Source organism: Paramisgurnus dabryanus, chromosome 23 (genome assembly GCF_030506205.2).
Source record: "Paramisgurnus dabryanus chromosome 23, PD_genome_1.1, whole genome shotgun sequence".
Classification (NCBI taxonomy): Eukaryota; Metazoa; Chordata; class Actinopteri; order Cypriniformes; family Cobitidae; genus Paramisgurnus; species Paramisgurnus dabryanus.
Window position 1 is genome coordinate 2309718 of NC_133359.1, and position 21732 is coordinate 2331449.

General features: G+C 38.6%; 1 protein-coding gene across 1 annotated transcript in view; it reads right to left on the reverse strand.

Annotated features, from left to right (window-relative positions):
• LOC135768205 (DENN domain-containing protein 2A) overlaps positions 1-21732 on the reverse strand; it is a 45829-nt gene that overhangs the window by 21909 nt on the left and 2188 nt on the right. The window contains exon 2 of the mRNA XM_065277389.2: positions 3613-3699. Coding sequence (XP_065133461.1) covers positions 3613-3698 — 86 coding nt within the window. The 5' untranslated portion in view covers position 3699. The remainder of the gene's footprint in view (positions 1-3612; positions 3700-21732) is intronic.

The window sequence follows — 21732 nt, forward strand, 5'->3', positions numbered from 1 at the left end:
CTTTTGGTGTTATAAAATGTTTGTCTAGACTTTTAATAGCGAAAGTAAATTAAAATGACTTTTTTAAGTATAAATGAGATGCAGATGGGCATTAAGATGGACAATGTGTCTTTTTTCAAAAGAAAAAAAGTTTTTAAGAGTGAAAGAGATTATGATGGAAAGTTTTAGGAAGGTTACAGATCAAACGTCTTCACAAATGGGCCAAAGTTCAGGGAACAGACGTCCATCTTTCTCTTTCTTTAACCTTTAATAAACACACATTTGGATTCCATCCGATTTGGACATTGTCCCAACAAACAAACTTAAAATGTGAACCAAGCAACTTTGTTTGCATGTTTCAACTCTTCTCAAGCACGCCTTCGAAAAGCTGGTCCTCAGAAAATTCAAATAAACTTTCAACAACTTTATTTTGCCATGTTGTTTTTCTCTCTGGCTAACGTATCTCATTTCACTGAGCCTGAGGCAGCCAAGAAGAAAAACTAGGTCAAACTCCACAACCCCAAAGAAGAGAAGTGAATGAGAGAGAACAATGAGAGACAGAGGTTAGAGAAGTTAAGGACAATATATGGACATCACAAAAAAAAAGAAACCCCAATTGTTTATCAAAATGCAAGACTGGAACCCAAGTCTCATGGGCTAAAAGAGTTTAAATAAGCTAAATGAAGACATTAGGAGACAATTAAACTCTAAAGATGGGTTTCTTCTACTTTCACCTCACTTGCACAAAATCTGGAGATCTTTAACAAATTCTGTGACACAACTGAACAGAATGGACTTTATTAAAATGAGCTCATGCTAGTACAAGTTTTAACACACTGTGCCATTCCAAACCATTTTGGGTTAGCAGTGCCAAAGGGGTTTAATTAGTTCATGGTAAAAATAACTCGCATTTAAGCTTGTCCTGAAATCACCCAAATAGCCCACCTTGTTATGTTTATGAAGTGTATGAGAAATAATGAAGAGACTGTGAAAGGAATAGGAGATGCTTAAAATAGGCAAAGACACCGCCACATCTTTTAATTCTAGATTTAGTGGCAAATCAGTTGAATTTTATTATGCAAAAGCCATCAGGCTATTTTGGTTGTTTCTGTTGAAGTGGACAGGAGATGTTCCTGCAAGTGAACCGACTGTCATGGCTGCCTTGTTTCTCTAGGCGACACGTCCGCCGTCTTATGCTACGTACACACCAAACGTGGGGCATCACGTTACTCGCTCTAGATTACTCGGGAGATTTAACTTTGTGTCATGCAAATTTTTCGCTTGAGTTGAATATTTTCAACTTGATCGAAGATGCGTTTGAGGCGAATAGCGTGTTTTTTCGCGGCAAACGCACCGCACATATCGCGTCAATCGCATCGGCCCACGCAAGGATGCATCTGAGCACGTCTTTGCATTGAGTTTGTATGTAATCTTCTCGCGCAAATCGTTGAACTCGCATCTGGTGTAAACCCACAGTTAGACTTATGGTGCGTTCACACCAGATGCGAATGAAGCGTTAAGCGCAAGTGATTTTACATGTTAAGTCAATGCAAAGATTCGATAGGCATCCGGCGGCGCGAATGACGCGATTTGCGTGAATGACAACACGCAAATCTAAACTTTGCCGGATATTCGTTACGCGTTAACCAATCAGGAGCTTGCTCTAGTAGAGACGTGAATACGACGTAGCGAGCGAAAGCAGAAATACAAACAACAATGGAGGACAAAATACTTGTCGCTGTATGTGGACACCTGGAGCTGTACGACACATATTCCTACGTTTATAGAAAAAGGAATAAAAAATAATTAAAATAATAATAAATAATAACAGGAATAAATAACTGATTGGAAGAAAGTGAGTGAGGAGGTCAGACAATCTGGTAAGTTATTAAAAAACTCTACTCAATTTGAGCTATATACGGTATCAGGGCTGGACTGGAACAAAAAATTGGCCCTGGCATTTTGGCCCAGACCGGCCCACTACATAGGATCACAAATCTTTGTGCAACCTTGACTACCAACTCCATATAATGATTAAGTAGAAAAGTATAAGAGCTGACACGTGACATTACAAAAATGTAAGCACTGTAAAAGGCTTTGTAGGTTTTAAAAATAATAGTGTTAGCCAGGTAGTGCACAATGTTTAAACTAACCATTCTGAACACCTTATGATAACACTGGCACCTGATAAATGTTACAATGAAGTCGCAGTCTTCTCTGAGCCACGAGTCCCATTACAGTGTGTGCAGAATATTTTGATCACTTTTTTCTGAACACCTTTTACCAATTCCAAAACACAGTAATTTTAATATCCAACATTAATTTTGTATATCTTTTCCTTTCATCCTATTTTATGCCCTTGCTGCCTGAATCAGGATTTCTTGTATAATGGTCAAACCTCAATTTTGCAATTTCCATGCATGGCATCTTTCTTATGGACATTAAATAATAAATTTCCAGTGTGTGTGTTCAACAATTTTTTTTAGCTCATTTTAAATGTAAAAGAAATGTGCCAAATAATTCTGCACACTTGAATATAAGGTGTTTTTTTCTACAGCCAGACATCATAAGCAATAATGTATTACTTATAAATACCTTATTTACAAAATGAATGGTAGTTATTAAGATTAATTTGGTTTGGAATTAGTAAATATGTTTGATAAAAACTGTGATCAAAAGTTTGATGTAGCTACCTAATAATTTTGCCCACACTGTATTTTATTGCAGTGTAATCACTGTCATTTTGCAAACAGCCATTGGTCTATCACTTGTGTTTTTGGCTGCGTTTTATCAAGAGGATATCTAACAACAGTGTTTAGATGCAGTTCTGCTTACCACACGTCCACTCGGTTCTCAGTCGTCTCTTATTTTGACAGACGCACACTAACTCTGCATGCTTCATAAAATGCTCTAAAAGTTGTGATTGGGCTAGCCAAATGTTAAATAAAAAAGAACCAATGGGCTGCTGATTAGGTGTCTCCTGGGCCGGTCTGTCCGAAAAAAAAAACATCTTACGCTAACTTTTTTTTAAAAATGCAGTACATTGCCACCGCGCCTTTTAGCGCCATTAATGAATTACATTAAAACAAAGAAAGAAAGCAACAGGCTGTGTTGCGCGATGTACGAGTGTTATGGGCTGTTCAGACAAAAATAGTGTCAGATGTATGATACGTCTGTATGATACTCGCGCTCTGTTTCTTGTGTCAGATCATCGCTCTGTCCATCTGACACAAGAAACAGAGGGGTGGAGCTTGTTAAGAGATGATTGGACCAGCCCAGTGTCAGTATGGAAAATGAACCCATGGGTCCCTGCTATATGGGCAGGTCGTTGGCCAATAAAAAAATATCATATTATATTCACCCCCCCAAGGACGTCAGCCCACCGGGCATTTGCCCGGTATGCCAGATTATCAGTCCAGCACTGTACGGTATAAACATTGAGACTACAAGCTAGCTAAAGCCTGCAAATATTCACGTCTGAATTCACATGTGAGTTAACTCAAAATGATTAAGCGTCCAACAGATTTATTCCCTTCATTCGTGCCTGGTGTGAACGTGCAGTTACAGTACACCATGACATCAGTCATGTTTTATGGAGTCATAAATTGAATGAAAAAGATGAGCTGTACGTACTCGTTTGCAGATTGGTAGACGTAGTCCTCTGTGTTCGTACAGAGCAGCAGAACTCTCCCGCCGGTCATGGTGCTAGCAGACGGCATTCTGGACACAAACACAGACACTTATATTTCATCACACATGTATTCATAAACTGAGAAACATAAAAAAGACAAACAGAGGAGAACAACACATCATCCAGTTCAGCTTAAGTAAAAAACAAGTACTCTTGACTCAAAGTGACCTCCGACCCTTCACTTCTATCTGCTCTTTATTTTAAAGAGTCCATAATCATCAGGCAAGCAATAAAGAGCTTGGGTCTGTTTTCAAGCTATCCGGACCCTATGTACAGGTGTTACCAATTAAACAGCACATTTGGAGAGGATTGTCAAATGTGTGCGTGTGTGTATGCGTTCTGCTTTGCCAAACGGAAGTATGACGATGTCCGTAAGAGACGTGCGGGGGTACGGCTTAACCGAGTCCATCTGTTTTCACATTCGGCAAGCGCCAGTCCACATGTGTAAGACATCGATGATTAGTCCACATTCCCAGCATTCTCCCAACGCTGGGGCTGACCGTAAAACTGGCTCAGATGACGTAAGGCTCACTAAATTGTGCTATTCTGATCTGTACACAGCCCTCTGGGTTGTGTAGCTGGATACTCTGAGTTGATCTATCTGCGTAAGAGTAATCTATGGCTTTACATCCACCAAAAAATGCTGTTTTTGCTATGGTCTTTAATGGTTTGGTGTAGAAATCTATTTGCCTCTCTTGCATTCCTGGATTTTCTCCTCCTTTCTCTCTCTCTCTCGCTCTGCAGCCCTAAATAATTTTCAGTTGTTTGTTTATGTGTGTCTGGATGCATATGTTTGTGGAGCAACATCAAGATTCTTCACCCCTCCTTCTCTCTGATGGTGCGTTCACACCAGACACGTTAAGTCAATGCAAAGACGTGATAGACATCATGCAAATGATGCGTCGTGAAGTCAGTAGCGCAAATCGAGCATTTCGGGCATGTGATCACTATATAAATATACATATTGAGACTACAAGCTAGCTAAAGGTTGCAAATTGTGCGTATTCGTTTCAGAATTTCAAGCGCAAATGACGCAAATTTCACATACAAACAAGCGTGCCGCACAAGCCCTGAAAAGTGAAGCCAAAACATTTTGATCGCCCCCCAGTGACTGGTCCCAGTATAGGTCATAGACGCCGCCTCCCCCATGTTATTCAATGGTACTTGAGACCAACTAAACAATTTAATTACACTTTAATTATCTTTTTTCTGAAGCAGTTTTTTTTAATTTACTGTAGTTTTACGTTTGATTTCGAGGCTTTACTTCCTGCTCACTACTGTGCAGGACTGGTCCCGAAATCGCTACTGCGCAAACTCAAGAACCAAGATGTCAGCGCCTTATCAGGACACTGGCGGCTTCACTTTTCACCAATGGAAGAGAGCGAACGGGTGTCATCCATCTTTTTTTACAGTCTATGCATGCAAATGACACAAATTTTTGCGAGTTAATTCAAAATGTTCAAGCGTTCAACTACGTGCGAATAGCGCGACTTATTTGCTTCATTCGCATATTGTGTGAATGCATAGTAAGGCTATATTTACACTACAATAATGTCGTAAAAAACAAACAATTTTCTCTTTTGTATTTAAAAAAATTTGAATGTACACATAATAACGTTATCGAAACGATCTGGGTTTACACAGATCCGCTAAAACGACAAAAACGCTGCATTATACGTGCCAGACCAGTAGAAGGCGATGTTAAAGAAACACTGTGTGCCTGCGCACATTCATTATTCTACACAGCAACGAATACAAACAATCAAGATGGTGAAAGGATCGACCAACCTAGTTTGGACGGATAATGCGGTAGGTTTCGTATTACAAGTGACCAGGGACTACAAAGTGGCATAATTTTGTAAACTTTGTTGGAAAAGCGTTAAAGGGGACAGAGAATGAAAAAACATTTTTACCTTGTCTTTGTTGAATAATGGTAGTCTACCCGCATTCATGAACATACAATTATGTGCTATTGCCGATATGCCGATGGTTTCAAATTCATCAAAAATCGGCCGATATATATCGCGGCCGATACATCGGTGCATCACTAGTAGACAAACAGCCAAAATGCATCAAAAAGTTTCCAATTTTTGCTTGAAAATGTTGTCATGTAAACGAGCCCTCAAGAAAAGAGAGAAAGACACAGAGAGAGGGGAAGAAACCAGGGCTCTGAACCGGTTCAAGGAACGAAAACGAAAACCGGAAACGAACGAAATTTTAACAGGAACAAAAACGAAAACAAAAACAAAATCAATTTTAATCGTTCTGAACAGAAACGTTTATTTAAAATTACCATTAACCGGTTAATAACGTTATTTTATCGTTTTCTTTAATATTGTACTTATCATTGACCAATCATGATTTGAATAGTACAACATGTGACTTTGACGCATCAAGCGTGAGTGACTTTGACACATAGCGTGAGTGAAATGCCCGCGCAGCAGTCATCGAGTCTTCGGCCTGATAGCATTTGTCTTAAATAACCACAAAGCTACCCATCAAATGTTCAGAGGTATGTTTAAGTTAAAACTTGCTTGGAAATATGAAGATGCAAACTGTAACTCAAAAAAGCCAGGGGACTTATACCACTGTCAATAACTTTTTAGATGGGTCGCAACCAAGAAATTCCTTTTCGTTATTATTTTTCTTACGACACGCTGTCTTAACAAGTCTGTCTGCAATATTGAAGGATGTGGGGGAGAAGAACAGTAGCCGGGAATCACTGAGGTAACTTACAGAGGCACATTTAACATAAACATCCAGCAGAGTATGCTGCGGTTTCACCCAGTAAAAGACATGGTTGCAAACGGGTCGTTTTTTTCAGCTGTTTATAATTAAAATGAATGCAGGTATTTCTTTTGTGGTTTTAACAATTAATGAAATGTTGAAGTTTAGTTATATCATGTGTTATGTTATTATTTTTGTGTGAAAATTAGTCTGTATGCATGCTTTTCTTAAAGTATAGCCTGAATTAAAATAACGTTATTAACCGGTATTTTTTCTAAGTAAACCGTTTTCGGAACGTAAATGTTCAATGAGGAACGCAAAAACGGAAACGTTAAAATATCGATTCTGCTCGGAGTGAAACGATTGATAATTTTTTTCGTTTTTAAGCCCTGGAAGAAACGATTAAAGTGAGAAACAAAATTCTTGGAAGCAACTGTCAAAGAATAAAAATCTAATGTGATGGGGAAAATATCTCAGAAGTTGTTTGGGACAAACCTACATGATCTGTGATTCACAGACTGTTAACTCACCCTCGTTGAAAAATAGATTTGTACATTTTTCCAAAGTAAATGTAAGCAGTGTTTCACCATGCAAAAATTTCAGGTGAACATCTACATACCTACAAAAGTACCAGTACACATTTTCTATGATTTAAGGATATCATTCATGTCATTACCTTGTGAGATCTAAACTTAAATATGAGCAATAAATGTGTGCTTGCTTGCCAAACAACACTTACAATCATCTGATCTTCTAATCTCTAATCTAGTCTAGTCATCCTTTAGGCAAAAATCCCTTTAAATCTTTCTGTAAATGTGCCCGCCAGGGAAACTAATACTTGTAAGACAGTAAATTTGGAAGCGTTCGTGTTTATAACCTACATTTTAGTGACTCTTTTCAGCGTCTGTAAGGCTTTGGGCATCTTTGTTCTATTCACTATTGTTAAACGTGACCCCTGTGAGATAAGACGACTTCCCAGATGACACAGAGAGAGTGAGCCATCTGTTCCGGCCAATAAAAAGACTCCACATGACCTGAGGCACCTGCCCCGCCCCCTGACCTGATGCCCATCAGCTGATTGGTTCACAGGAAGTTCATTGTTATGAACCAAAAGTTTTGACTCAAACCATGAGATTATTTGGGAAAACCAGTTACCACTGTCCAATAATGCTTGAGAAAAATGTTATCGCTCTGGGGAATTAAAGAGTATAGAGCATAAGATGATAAGAAAAGTTTGAGTCTCCGTCATTGCAAACTTTGGTTTCGTAGCAAATCTGAGCACAACACGTAACACAACTAAGATCTTTTAAACTTTCCAAAAGACTTTGATTCAGATTACTGAAGTCTTTCTTAGGCATCCAAAAAATGAAGACAGCAACTGCTGAAACTATTTTTCCTGTGATACTTAATTTACATACTGCCATTAACAAAAACAAAACTATTACATAAAACTGAGATGATATGAGCCACAGCCATCACAACCCCACAGTAATGTTGCGTAACGACTAAAACCATCCCAAACAGCAGATCTCTATCACACAGAGGAAGACAGGACACAATCTGCTGAACACAAATGCTTATTAAGCTAAAGAATTCAGAAAAAGCTTTTTTCCGGTGGACCAGAAAAGCTTTTAGTGTGGTAAGTACTATAGTGTAAACATGAGAGTTTGTGTATAGTTTCAGCTACACGTGTGTGTGTGTGTGTGTGTGTGTGTGTGTGTGTGTGTGTGTGTGTGTGTGTGTGTACTTGTTTTTATTTACTTGAAAGGGTCCAGTTCATGAAAATGTCACAAATATTATAAACCCTTTTACTCTTGCCAGGTTTCCATTACAAATTTGCGCAAAACTTTTGTGATATTTTCTAAATGTCTTTAAGAATGATTGCAGAATAACTTTGTTTTTTATTACCCAACATTATGAAAAATTTTCCTCTCGCGATAAGTCGTTCCAAATATCATGCTGACAGATGTTGGTAGGTTTATGTATATCGCAGTCACTGCACCATCCAATATTTTTAATGAAGGAGACGCAGGCATGTTATACAAGCATTAAAGTCGCCATGAAAATAAAATGAAAAACTTGGAATATTATGTTGTTGTTTTTTTACAAATGACTTATTTGTGAGCTTCCTTTTTTTTTTTTATTCACGTGCCCTCATAATTTTTAATCAAAAACGCAAATCTCCTCCCCTCCTCAAAACGATCTCTCTTCTCTCTGGGAGAAGATCGCAGCGATTAGCAATTAGCAACACGACCCAACTTCAAATGATTCAATCAGATCTCGATGGACAAATTCAAATCCAGCCCTGTTTTATTTAATTCAGAAGCCGGTTTCACTCAGTGAAAAATAAGACAATCGCTACTTCCGTTTCTTGGTGACTTTAATAGCTACTAATACTTCGCATGTTAAAAAATATGTTTGCGATATTTTCTAAATGTCGTTAAGAATAATTGCGAAAGAACAGTTTCCATAATGTTTTGAAAAATTTTCCTCTCACAATAAGTCATTCCAAAAATCATAGCAACAGATGTTGGTAGGTTTATGTATATCGCAGTCACTGCACTAGCCATTATTTTTAATCGAAGGAGACGCAGGCATGTTATACAAGCATTTATAGCTACTAATACTTCGCATATTAGAAAATATGTTTGCAAAGTTTTCAAAATGTCGTTAAGAATGATCGCAGAAAAACAGTTTTTATTACCCAACGTTATAAAAATGTCTTCCTCCTGCGATAACTCATTCCAAATATCATGCTGATAGATGATGGTAAGTTTATGTATATCGCAGTCACTGCACTACTCAATATTTTAAATTGAAGGAGATCAATCATTATTAGCTGCTAATACTTCACTTTTTTTTTTTTAAATGATCATGTGACATTAACGCACGTCAGGTGAGCTGTAAACACGAAAAACTGTTTCCATTGCATTTTTTTTATACATTCCTTTTTCGAATTGCCCAAAAAGCCAACTGACACGAGCATACAATGTTGTTTGCGATTTATGGGAGTTTTTGCAAAATTAACATGTTTCCATTGGATGCATTTTCAATTCGCAATTTCAATCTGAAGCGTCATGTAAAAGCGACTGATTTGCTTAATTTAAGAACAAGAGAAGCTAATGGGAGGTAAGCGTGTGCAGCATCTCGATATTACTTTTTCGCTCTGCAAACATCTTTAAAGGGGGGGTTAAAGGTATTTCATGCATTCTTACTTATTAACACAGTTTAAGAGTTGTTTCCTCGTGCTAAACAAATGCAAAGTGTCAAAAAAGCAGTTTGACGTGTTACAGAGTATTTCTTTGCCTAATGCACTTCACCAGGGTTCGTACAAGTTTTGGAAACTTTTTTCCCGAATACGGGTCCAGCTGACGTTTTAGGGGTAAGGTTGGAAATAGGCGTGTGAGTGCATATTATATAAACGACACGAACATGTAGTGAATTAAAGGTTATCCAGTCAGTGTTGTATAAAGTGTTGACTCGTGACTCGCTCCTCCCGCAGCTCGTAACTCCTCCTTCCGAATTTTTTCGTACGTTATCGGAAAGAAACTGTAAAGCTGATCTTTCTTTTATAAATCTGATAAAACTAAAGACTCTTAGAGGATGTAATACTACTCTATAGGTACTCCAGATTAACATGAGATACGCAGAAACATCTTGTATTATGGGATCTTTAAAATCAGCAGCGATGTACATTCAATACATTTATTAAGTTTAACTGCATATCGGGATGAATGCATAAGGAATGATGGATCAATTTAAACGTGTGTGTATCTAAAAATGTGATGAAATGGAGGACTATCTGCCTTTGCAAATCATATATTTGTTTTCATCATCTCTCTCTCTCTCTCTCAGATCAAATCCTGCTGTGGATCTGGACCGTAGGAGGGATTCACACAGGACATGCAGCACGTATTCATGAACACACAAATGCAAACAAAGGGTCAGACACACAAAGGCCAGGTCAAAGCTGCGGTCTTCCTAATTGACGTCACAGGTCACCAAGAAAACAATCCAGAATCTTACACCCTTTGTGAGAAGCTTTTTCACTCCACCTACAACCCTAATACTGAAGCGTGCTACATCAATGTAACTATGTGGCTCAACACGATCGGTTGTCCAATGCATTGCAGGCGTGCATTCTTATGCACACTCAACAAGCATTTTTACATTGCGATAAACATATCAACATGCATTTGTATTCACTTGACCATTGCTCCGAGGTGGCCGTTCGAAGTTTAACTGTGCAACATCGAATGCATGATGTACTTGCACTGGCTTTGAAATGTAATATATTTAAATATATTTTAAAAGCAATAACATTACCTTAAGGTCTAATATAATCGACAGATTTTTTGCAGACATTTCGCAAACCAATCACAACGCAATGCAAGTATAAGATTCAGTCGAAGCATTGCATAAAGGGGCTACTGCAGACAGTAGTGTAAACCATTTGAAGTTAACATCAGTTGAAGTTAGACTTGTTTATAGATTACTAATTATGAAATGATTACATTTATTTTAATGGCACAGACGTTTAAAGCAAAATACTGAATCTAATTACAAGGCGGCCCATCCAGAACAAGACTGCAGGCTTGGAATTCATCAGCCGAGTATCACATACCTAAAGTGTGTTTCTGACCCTAATTGCTGAAATGTTTTTCACCGATCTGTGACTGTTTTTGTGCTCAACGCTGGCATTCAACACTTCAGCAAGCGAGATGTTGAGAAGATCCTCCTCCTCACAGCTGCTTCTCATCGAACCTTCACTCGGCTGTGGCCTTCGGGGCTTTGCTAACAGATGACATCATGCTCTTTCTCTCCACCACAGAGAGCGATAGATCAGTGATTTCCACAGAGACAGACCATATAGGCCGTCATGAAGTCCAAAGCCAAAGTACATTCTCTGACTTCCACTGACACAAACAGGAACGATCGGAGAATCAAAGGACACCTCTAGGAACTGAACGAGATGAATAAATAAAAAGTAAACAACGGCTTGTTGCAGAGCCGTTCAAGCACAGATGCAATGTGGATTTGCTTATGAGCCATAAACTTGTTTATCAGTGAGTATTTCATCAGATCAGATCTGTTGCTTTCCGTAGAGAGCGAGAACCTGTTTTTAATATCTTTTTATAAAGGCCTTCTTATAATGTTTGAGTGTTTGCTATGCAATGTGTACAAAATAAAAGTCTGTTTTTGCATAATATATGTGTGTGCACTGTGTGTAAATATTTTATATTTTGTGTATATAAACACACACACATGGATGTATCTATTTAAGAAACATTTACATGTGGGTGTGTTTATATACATAATAATTACACACAATACACACACAAATATATTACGCAAACACAAACTTTTATTTTGTATGCGATTAATGGCGATTAATCTTTTGACAGCCCTACTATTATTATCAATAGTGCAACGCTCAATAAATTGCCGCAGCGATGACGTATTTTTGGAGGCCAACCATGAAAGTTGGCGGGACACTGGTTCCCTTACTAAAAAGCCCATGTGTTTATCCCATAGACTTGAGGTACACAACTTTTATTAATTTAGAATTTTAATTTTCTTATAAACACATTTAGACTTTTACGTTAAATACAGAGTTTATTTTTTGCAATAATCCAAAAGTCTATGGGAAAAAATGAATGTGTTTTTAATGAGGGAAAAAGTGTCCTGCAAATTTTTGGGTTTGGCCTACAAAATATGTCATCGCTGCGCCGCTTTTTCAAGTTGTAAGTCATGACGTAAGGAATAGTGGTCAACCGATATGGGGTTTTTATGGTCGATGCCGATAGCGATATTAAGAAAGCTTTATGGGCGATTGGCCGATATAAAACCGATATAACAGACATGTAATTACAGTAAATAAGAGTCAAATAGAGAATTGGTAAAACTAAATAAACATTTGTTATGCATAACATTGATAAATATGCCCTTTTAAATTCCTAAAAACATATTTACATAATTAATAATTTACATAATAAGACATACATTATGTGCATCTGACATCTTACGGTACTGTGTGACACAACATAACGTCATGTTAAAAAGTGAATAATGATTGTCATTTTACTATCTGTCAGACTTTGGGTTTACATTGAGTGACATTGAGTCTCTTTTCATTACAAACAACTTTAAGGAATAAAGAAATTTACTGGCCGATTGAAGAAATTCATCGGCCGATGCCGATAATAAAAAAAATCTAAATATCGGCCTCTGCAATATAACGGTCACTAGTAAGGAATACTATTTCCGGGTTCAAGCCTTCACTCATTACAATAGAGGATATTATTTTATAAGACATTTATGAGCACTATTTATTCATATTACACATTTAAGCAAAAATGTTATAAACTCACAGTATACACAGCAGTCCCCAGGCTCACAGAATTACCGATAGGAATATATTAATAATAATAATAATAATAATAATAATAATTCGCAAAAAAATTAATCTCCAAGAGTCCATGGAGAAAACAAATTACGATATGGTGTTTTTGGTAGTTCGCATTATGATACAAGTGTATATTAGCGTGATTTTTTTTATTTCCCTATGGCATTTGAGATCGTTTGAACCGGTAACGCAGCATGACGTCAAACTTAACAAATTGATATCGACGGTTTCATGGGACGCACATGCGGTGACGGGATTATGCGTCTGGTCGGAACTTTACTTACGGTTTCTGTTTGTTTAATGGTCTAACTGAACTCTTGAACAAATACCTTGTTGAAAATAAAAAAATTGGCTTTCTAGGTAATCTACGTGTTGTTTATTTTGCTTGTTATATAAATAAACTACTTTAAAAGGACTTTGTTGTCATTTATTCTTAACAGAGTTTACCGGAAGTTGCGTGTGTTCCACGAAAGCTGCTTGTTTATGTTGTTACTGCTGAAACCGTCTGTAGCTGCTCTAGCGACAGAAGTCCCGCCTTCCAGTTAAAAGAACCAATCAGCAGTCGCTAAAGACTGACGATTCTCTGGGGGCAGAGCCCTGTGCAGAGTCACGTGAGGCGCTTGCCAACATGTGCCATGTGCAGTAGCTACAACGACCTAAAAACGCCTAACCCTAAGATGTTTTAGCGCAATTGGAGCTTAAGAAACAAAAATTATGGGACAGGTTTAATTGTTGGTCAGAAATATGTTGTAGAGATATCTGACTATCCCCATTCAAGTAGATAGGACTTTTGGCTTGAATGACTGAAAGAACTCCCCGGAGGCATTGCAAACATGGCCGCCTAGTGGCGCGACTTTTACCTGGTAGATGATAAAAGCCATGAGGGAATAACATAGATGAATATTGAAGGAGAGAGTTACTACCCATAAACTCTACAACATCCTAGCATTGTGGTGCCAACTTTTGTTTGAGAATAAAGAAAATATAGCACTATTCCTGACCTCTTAAACTCAAACATTCATCTAGTTACAAACCTTTACGTTCATCGGTCTGCCATTGTTAAACTTCAGACAGGAAGAATAAGACAGGAAGCAAAGAGGCTATGGTAAACAATTCATTTGTGTTTGTGTCCCTCCATCAGCGCCGTCTAAATATAAAACCACTGTGAAATGTTGGCATTGAATCTGAGCTTAAGTCCTCTGTAGTTGCGGTGTCTGGAGTGTAAAACATCACAATGACATTAAAATAGCTGTTAGCTAATTATATCGGCCAAGGAAATGATGGATGATGAGGACAAATGGTCAAATGTGCTTGGGTTGTCTGAGAACAACAAAACCAAAAGTTGTAATTATGGTTTTGAGACCGAACCACATGACCAACCACTCGACACTTCAGACTTCGAAAACCTCGAGGGATAAAACAGTACAACAAATTGTTATGTTCTTGTTTATGAAAGCGTAAGCTTCGAGACAACATCGTGGTAGTCGGTCACAAAGGAAGAGAGATAACAGGATGTGAAAGACCAAAAAATGTGTCTCCTTAAGAGTAAGCAACAACAAATCTCAACTATGTCTCACGCTGTGCCTTGATTGTCTGAGATATAAACGTCTGCTAGCAAATATCTAAAATAGATTTTCTCACAACAACTAAAAAAGCACACTGCATGCAAAATCTCCATTTGTTTACTATTTAATCTCACAACAGTCTGGAAAAAACAATTACAGGAAACTATTAAAGATCTCAATAAATATCCACTGATACAAAGTCACAAATGACGGAAGAGATCATCTGATGAGATCTAAATAAGAAAACCAATGTATGTGTTTCTACAGTTTCCTATTGTTACTGAAGGTTGTGAAAACTTTCAGACCCTTGTTTAAACTCCATCCCTCCGGCGGTTTGGTTTACATTCACTGCAGAAATGTTGATTTTGAGAGCGAGCTGAACAAGAGAACGAGATAAAAAAAAATGGGAGAAACAAGAGCTTCTGTCGCTCAGTGGATCGCCGACTCCGGAAGAGGACTTTCCCAAGCTCTCACAACTCTGGTCCCCAATGGGAATAGCACGGGGAATTGTAGGAATCTGTCTGCGCTGAGGCGCGCAGGGCTGGTGGGAATGCTCGGACAGAACCGCAGAAGCGTGTGGAAAAACAGGAAGTGTAACTGGAGATGTGGCTTTAAGTTAAATCAAACGTAGAGAAGAAACTCATCAAGCTCAATGCTGTCCGTAAAGATGAGGACCACAAAAAGATGCCCAGATGTAATTATCCATCGTCTGGACACCAGGGAAACCGTTTCATGAAATATCCATCAGAACTTTACATTTCTGCACGGAGACGTCTTCATCACAGAGGTTTTTCCATTGTGCATCCTCAAAATAATAAACAAAAAGTCAAATTTGAACCCCCACTCCATTGTGCAAGGAATGTCCAATGTGCAAGTTAAAGAGTTTTTCACATGGAAAAAAAGTGTTTTCTGGAAATAATGTGGTTTTCGCTTCATGAAAGGCAGTAATATAAGAATTCCAAAAGCTACGGGGAAGACGGAAGCTACATCTTTCTTCGCAAACACAAGGTTGGGTACATTACGGGATGTTACAGCACACATATTTCCATGGTTTTCTGGTAGGATTGTTCCCTGGCGTTGCACATTTCATAAAATGTACTGTAAGAGCCAAGTTGGTTGGTCCTGTCGATCAGTTACCCAAACCACTGCTGCCAGTTTTCCTCCACAGATATAATTTGCTAATGTTCAACTGCAGCATTCCCAACACACATCTGACCTCTTCAAGGTCCCGAAATGGAAACCTACAAATTAAGGGTTTGCAATTGATGAAACAGTGATGTTGTTATATGCTGATAAAATTTCCAGTTGTTGCATATTGGTCAAATTTTTCAACATTTTTTGGTCACAATAACCCTTTACAATGTCGAATGTGCAAGCCTGTAGTATTGTTCGTTTTTAAACGTTCATTAGAGAGTTCATTAGACACGTATGTGTACACAAATGTTTAATGCATGTGCACTGCAACAAATTGCAATACCTGGCCTACATAATACATGCATGCACCACTGGTTACAAAAATCCAGCATACTTTTCTGATGACGAAATCTGGACGCTGACCTTTTCATACGTGTAAAAACGGAACTATACAAAACAATGCCTTTAAACAATGCTGAATGTGCAATACTGTGTCAAACAATTTTTAATATACATTAATACTTAACAAGTCAATGTGCAAAAAATTTGGTGCAATAATTTTTAATTGTGCAGTGAATGTTTGTCAATGTGTAGAATATTATGCCATTGTTTTTCTTATATTTCTATTGCTTATTTGTTAAGCGGTTGTACTAGGGTGCATCGATCTGATTTTTTTTTTTTGGGGGGGGGTGATATCGATTTAGACAGATAACTATTGGTCGATACCGATATTAAACACTTGTATACAATACTATGCACTTGGCCTATTAGCTAGTTTATTTCTGCATCAAATTATTTTTACTGAACATGGATTGGATCTATTTAACATTCAACTCACCCTAGGGATGGGACGATAACCAGTTTCACGATTAACCATGATAAAATGTCTTGACGGTTAGTATTATGGTTTAAAAATGAATTTTTATTACAACCGTGTTCGATTACCGTGATTTTGAAAACGTGCGGTAAATCCTGTCCAGACAAAATCAGTTTAAGGCAGGCACGCACATGCAACATAGTTTTTTGCACAAGGCATTTAGGGGAGAATGTATTGTATTCATTCACGGTAAACTTATTAGACAGATTTATTCATTTTTTACCACAGAAATAAGTTTGGTTACATGAAATATTAAATTGTGATTTTCAAAAATAAAACTATTTCAAATGTTTTCAGTTTGTGTATCAGTTCTTTTTGAACATTTCCATCTCATTTTAACAAAACCATGATAATATTTATAACCGTGATAACTTCACCAACATAATAATAAGAGAGGCACAAAGTAAGATAAACTTTTGATGATTTTTGGTCTTTTTCCAAAAAAATTTTAAAAGGCCCAGAATGCAAACATTTTCCGAAATAACGTTAGGGGTTGTGTACATTAAAACTTTTACGCCCTCGGCCGGCGCATGTTTTCTATTGTTTCCAATGGAAGCTCTGCGTTTTTCAAATAAGCCAGCAGCTAGCGAGTTTTTTCCGCCCTGAAAACTGGCGCTCGGTGGTTTTTCCGCGCTCTGCGCTGAGCGTCAAGAGTTGAAAGAGATTCAACTTTGGGAGAAAAGCTCCGCTCGTCAATGTCAGTTCTCACACGGCCGCCCAATCACAGTTTTATTGCCGATGGTTTCAAATTCATAAGAAATCGGCCGATACATATCGGCGGCCGATGCATTGGTGCATCACTAGTTTGTACAGCACCTTAGGTTTACCCAATTTTGTTGTAATGCGTACAATGAACGGCAGCAACTAGCAACGGCGGAGCAGCGCGATTACCGTATGTTCATTTCAACAGAAGCTTGCCGACTTCTGGCGGCACGAAAGACAGTGACCGTTGGCGACAGGAAGTGGGTGTGTCCAGCTACACTACAAAGTTGTGAAAAGTTTAACTTTAGGCAAATGAAGAGCAACTTTTGCGAGCAACTACCAATGAAAATGATGCAGTTAAGTTCAGGTCATTCATCTTTCAACAGTCACTAGTAGAGGACTGTTACTACAACCTGAGTTATAAATGCCTCCTAACAACCTCATGGAAAGAGATGGGCGACACACAGCACTGTCAGTGTGCATGCAACATTAGTCTGAAAACAATTTCCCTTGATAAAAATGAATATTTATAGAATGGGTCAGAATTTGATACAGGATTAATCAACGCATGTGATGCAACTGTGGAAAACAGAGGTTTTGTTAAAAACTCAACCAGGTGCGTCTACACCTGCACAGAGAAAGACAAAATACAAAAGTTGCTTTGTGTGAAAAACCTCTCAGGAGCTCAGGAACGAATAACTGAGTGAAGGTACATAACCTTAAAGGGGACATATTATGAAAATCTGAGTTTTTCCATGTTTAAGTGCTATAATTGAGTCCCCAGTGCTTCTACCAACCTAGAAAATGTGAAAAGGATCAACCCAGTAACTTAGTTTTGGTAAACCATTCTCTGCAAGCATGTGAAAAAATAGCTCATTGAAATTTGGCTCCGCTTGTGATGTCAGAAGGGGATAATACCGCCCCTTAATCTGCACTATCCAACCACGGCACTGCCATTTAGTGCAGAGATCAGCACATTTGCATTTAAAAGGAAACAGCAAATTTTTGCTCAAACCTACAAAAAGGTAATTTTAACATGTTATAATAAAAATTACTTAAAAAATTATAGCTAAAACTTCACATATGTTCTCTGGGGACACCAAAGATTTATTTGACATCTTAAAAAAGTCTTTAACCTTAAAGGGGCCATGGCACAAGGTTGTAGGTTGATAGAAGCACTGGGGACCCAATCATAGCACTTAAACATGGAAAAAGTCAGATTTTCATGCCATGGCCCCTTTAATATTTACAACCATTGACTAAATAATCTGATACGCCTCCATTTAAAATCTTTTTTCCAACCAATAGATTTATGCATTTATCAAAAGCCTTCTTTAAATACTTCAACCTCTGCAGCATCGCTTTCACAGAGTTGATTGAAATGTAAAGACTCCTAATGCTCTTCATTGGCTTTGCTTTGGAAGGTCGGTGTCACACAGGATCTAGCTTGACTTCATGAAGTTCAATGCACCGAGGAGCGCTGACATGAGTCATGTGAAAAGGCCTTCAGGCAACACATCTTGGACGTTCTGCTGGTTCCAGCTGTAATTGGTTACAGATTTAATGTGTGCAAAGCAGAGAGAAGAAGGCAGTTTCAAAGTTTTTAAGAAGGTGATGGGGTATTTTAAACCACCCACGCTAGAAGAAGAAGATGAAACATCTCTTGTTCCAGATGGAGAAGAAGAATGGACTGTTTGACTCGGCCTCACCCACATTCTTCCTTTTTTTTATTCACTCCATCTCACATCCTTTCCTAACATCAAGACTGCATTAGTAAAATAACCTGATAATTAGACCAGGCTCAACATTTCTTCAAGTTTTCCCACTTTATTTTCCTTTCTACAAGTGTGAGATGGAACAGCACTACAAAACCCACTGAACCCTGACGGAGACGGCATCAAGCCGACAGCTTGCAGGCCCGGGTCCATAAGCAGTGGGGGCTGGAAACTCTTAGAGTTATAAAAGAAGGAGGGGGAGTCAGTAATCACAGCATCTGTGATCTGTTCCCTTCCACTCGGACACAAAGCCCCGGAGCTCACAGAATCCCGAGCGGTCGGAATTCCCTCACATGCACCGTGGGGCGCATTCTGCACCTGTTGCCATGGAGACGGACTGCGGCGACTCTGCCCGACGGTGCGATGAGCTCAGGACGGGAATGTCAGTAGGGAAACTCAGCAGGTGGTTTGAAAGTCCTGTCTATCGTACGGTGGCGGAGCGGGACTCCACGGTCAGAGCGACACCGAAGCATGTGGACTGAAGCAAAATACATTTACATGTGTATGACGCCTCTACAAACCCGACACAATAGAGACAGATGTCACAGGATATCAAACACTGCCACAAAGTCACACAACGTATAAGGAAAGCATTGGTATTATTATGGATAATGACTTTGAACAAACCTCTTTAAGCACTGGTTTTCATTGACGGAAAATGTAAAAAGCAAAATACTCCCTTAGATTTACAGTAATTGAAGGACTTGAGTCATTTTTACCTTACAGTAAGTACAGTAAGCAACACAGATCATCCTAGAAAACCACTGAGAACCCCTTAGCACTTTAACGTACGAACAACCTTCTACTAACTCCATAACAACACACTACATCCCATATTATAGTTTGTTTTTTACATGTACACAAACGTATGCGCTCAGTCGAACGCACAGCCTTGCAAAGCATAGTTTATTTGACTTGTACGTGTATGCTCGACGCATGCGCAATGCGACAAAACGTAATGCTTTCCTCCTGGGCTACATACTACATTCTCCTATATGCACATGCTTGAATTATTTTGATGACGAAATTATGCGTAAAAACAGGACTATGCTTCTAGCTTTACAGCCACTCAAAACCCCTTAGCAGTTGCATAGCAACAAACTACTAACCTCTTACTAAATGGATAGCAACACACTAACAACCACTCAAAACCTCTTAACAACTGCATAGCAACAAACTAACAGATCAAAATCCCTTAACGACTGCACAGCAACACATTAACAGTCATTTAGAACCCCTTAGCAACTGCATAGCAACACATTGACAGAGTTTTAGAACCCCTTAACAACTGCATAGCAACAAACTAACAGATCAAAATCCCTTAACGACTGCACAGCAACACATTGACAGCCATTTAGAACCCCTTAGCAACTGCATAGCAACACATTGACAGCCATTTAGAACCCCTTAGCAACTGCATAGAAAAGACTTTAGAACCCCTTAGCAACTGCATAGCAACACATTGACAGCCATTTAAAACCCCTTGGCAACTGCATAGCAACACATTGACAAATGTTTAGAACCCCTTAACAACTGCATAGCAACGCACCAACGAGTCAAAACCCCCAGTTAGTGCATAGCAACGCACTCACAACCACTCAATACCCATTAGCAAAAGCATAGCAACGCACTAACAACCACTCAAAACCCCTTAAAGGGACACTTCACCCATTTGCATTAAGCTGTGTATAGTTAGAAACCCAGTCATGTTTTTGAATGGTTGTGCATCATTCCCTCTGTTTCCCCTGAGACAGGAGAAATATGGATTTCAGTGTTGCACTTCCTTCTTTCAATGATGTAAAAATATTTTTGTAGAGGGGGTGAGACTACAAACACTCCTTTTCTCGGTCAAATAGGCACCAAATTCGAAATTTATGTTACATTTAGACTACAGATATGATTTACTTATAATAAAGACTAATGTTTCCACAGGTGAAATGCTCCTTTAACAATTGTATAGCAACACACTGAGTCAAAAAACCCTTAACAACTCCAACACACTAAGTCAAAAAAACCTTAGCAAGTGCATAGCAACGCACTAACAACCACTCAAAACCCCTTAACAACTCCAACACACTAAGTCAAAAAAACCTTAGCAAGTGCATAGCAACGCACTACAACACTCAAAACCCCTTAACAACTCCAACACACTAAGTCAAAAAAACCTTAGCAGGTGCATAGCAACGCACTAACAACAACCACTCAAAACCCCTTAACAACTCCATAGCAACACATTGACCGCCATTAAGAAACCCCTAAGCATCTGCATAGCAACGTACTAACGAGTCAAAACCCCTCCATTAGGGCATAGCAACCCACTAACAACCATTTAAAACTCCTTAACAACTGCAAAGCAACACACTAGCAACCACTCAAAACCCCTTAATAATTGTATAGCAACACACAGCGTCAAAAAACCCTTAGCAACTGCATAGCAATGTACAAACAACCTCTCAAAGCCCCTTAACAACTCCATAGCAACACACTGACAGCCATTTAGAACTCCTTAGCAACTGCATAGCAACACATTGACAGACTTTTAGAACCCCTTAACAACTGCATAGCAACGCACCAACGAGTCAAAACCCCCAGTTAGTGCATAGCAACGCACTCACAACCACTCAATACCCATTAGCAAAAGCATAGCAACGCACTAACAACCACTCAAAACCCCTTAACAATTGTATAGCAACACACTGAGTCAAAAAACCCTTAAAAACTCCAACACACTAAGTCAAAAAAACCTTAGCAAGTGCATAGCAACGCACTAACAACCACTCAAAACCCCTTAACAACTCCAACACACTAAGTCAAAAAAACCTTAGCAAGTGCATAGCAACGCACTAACAACAACCACTCAAAACCCCTTAACAACT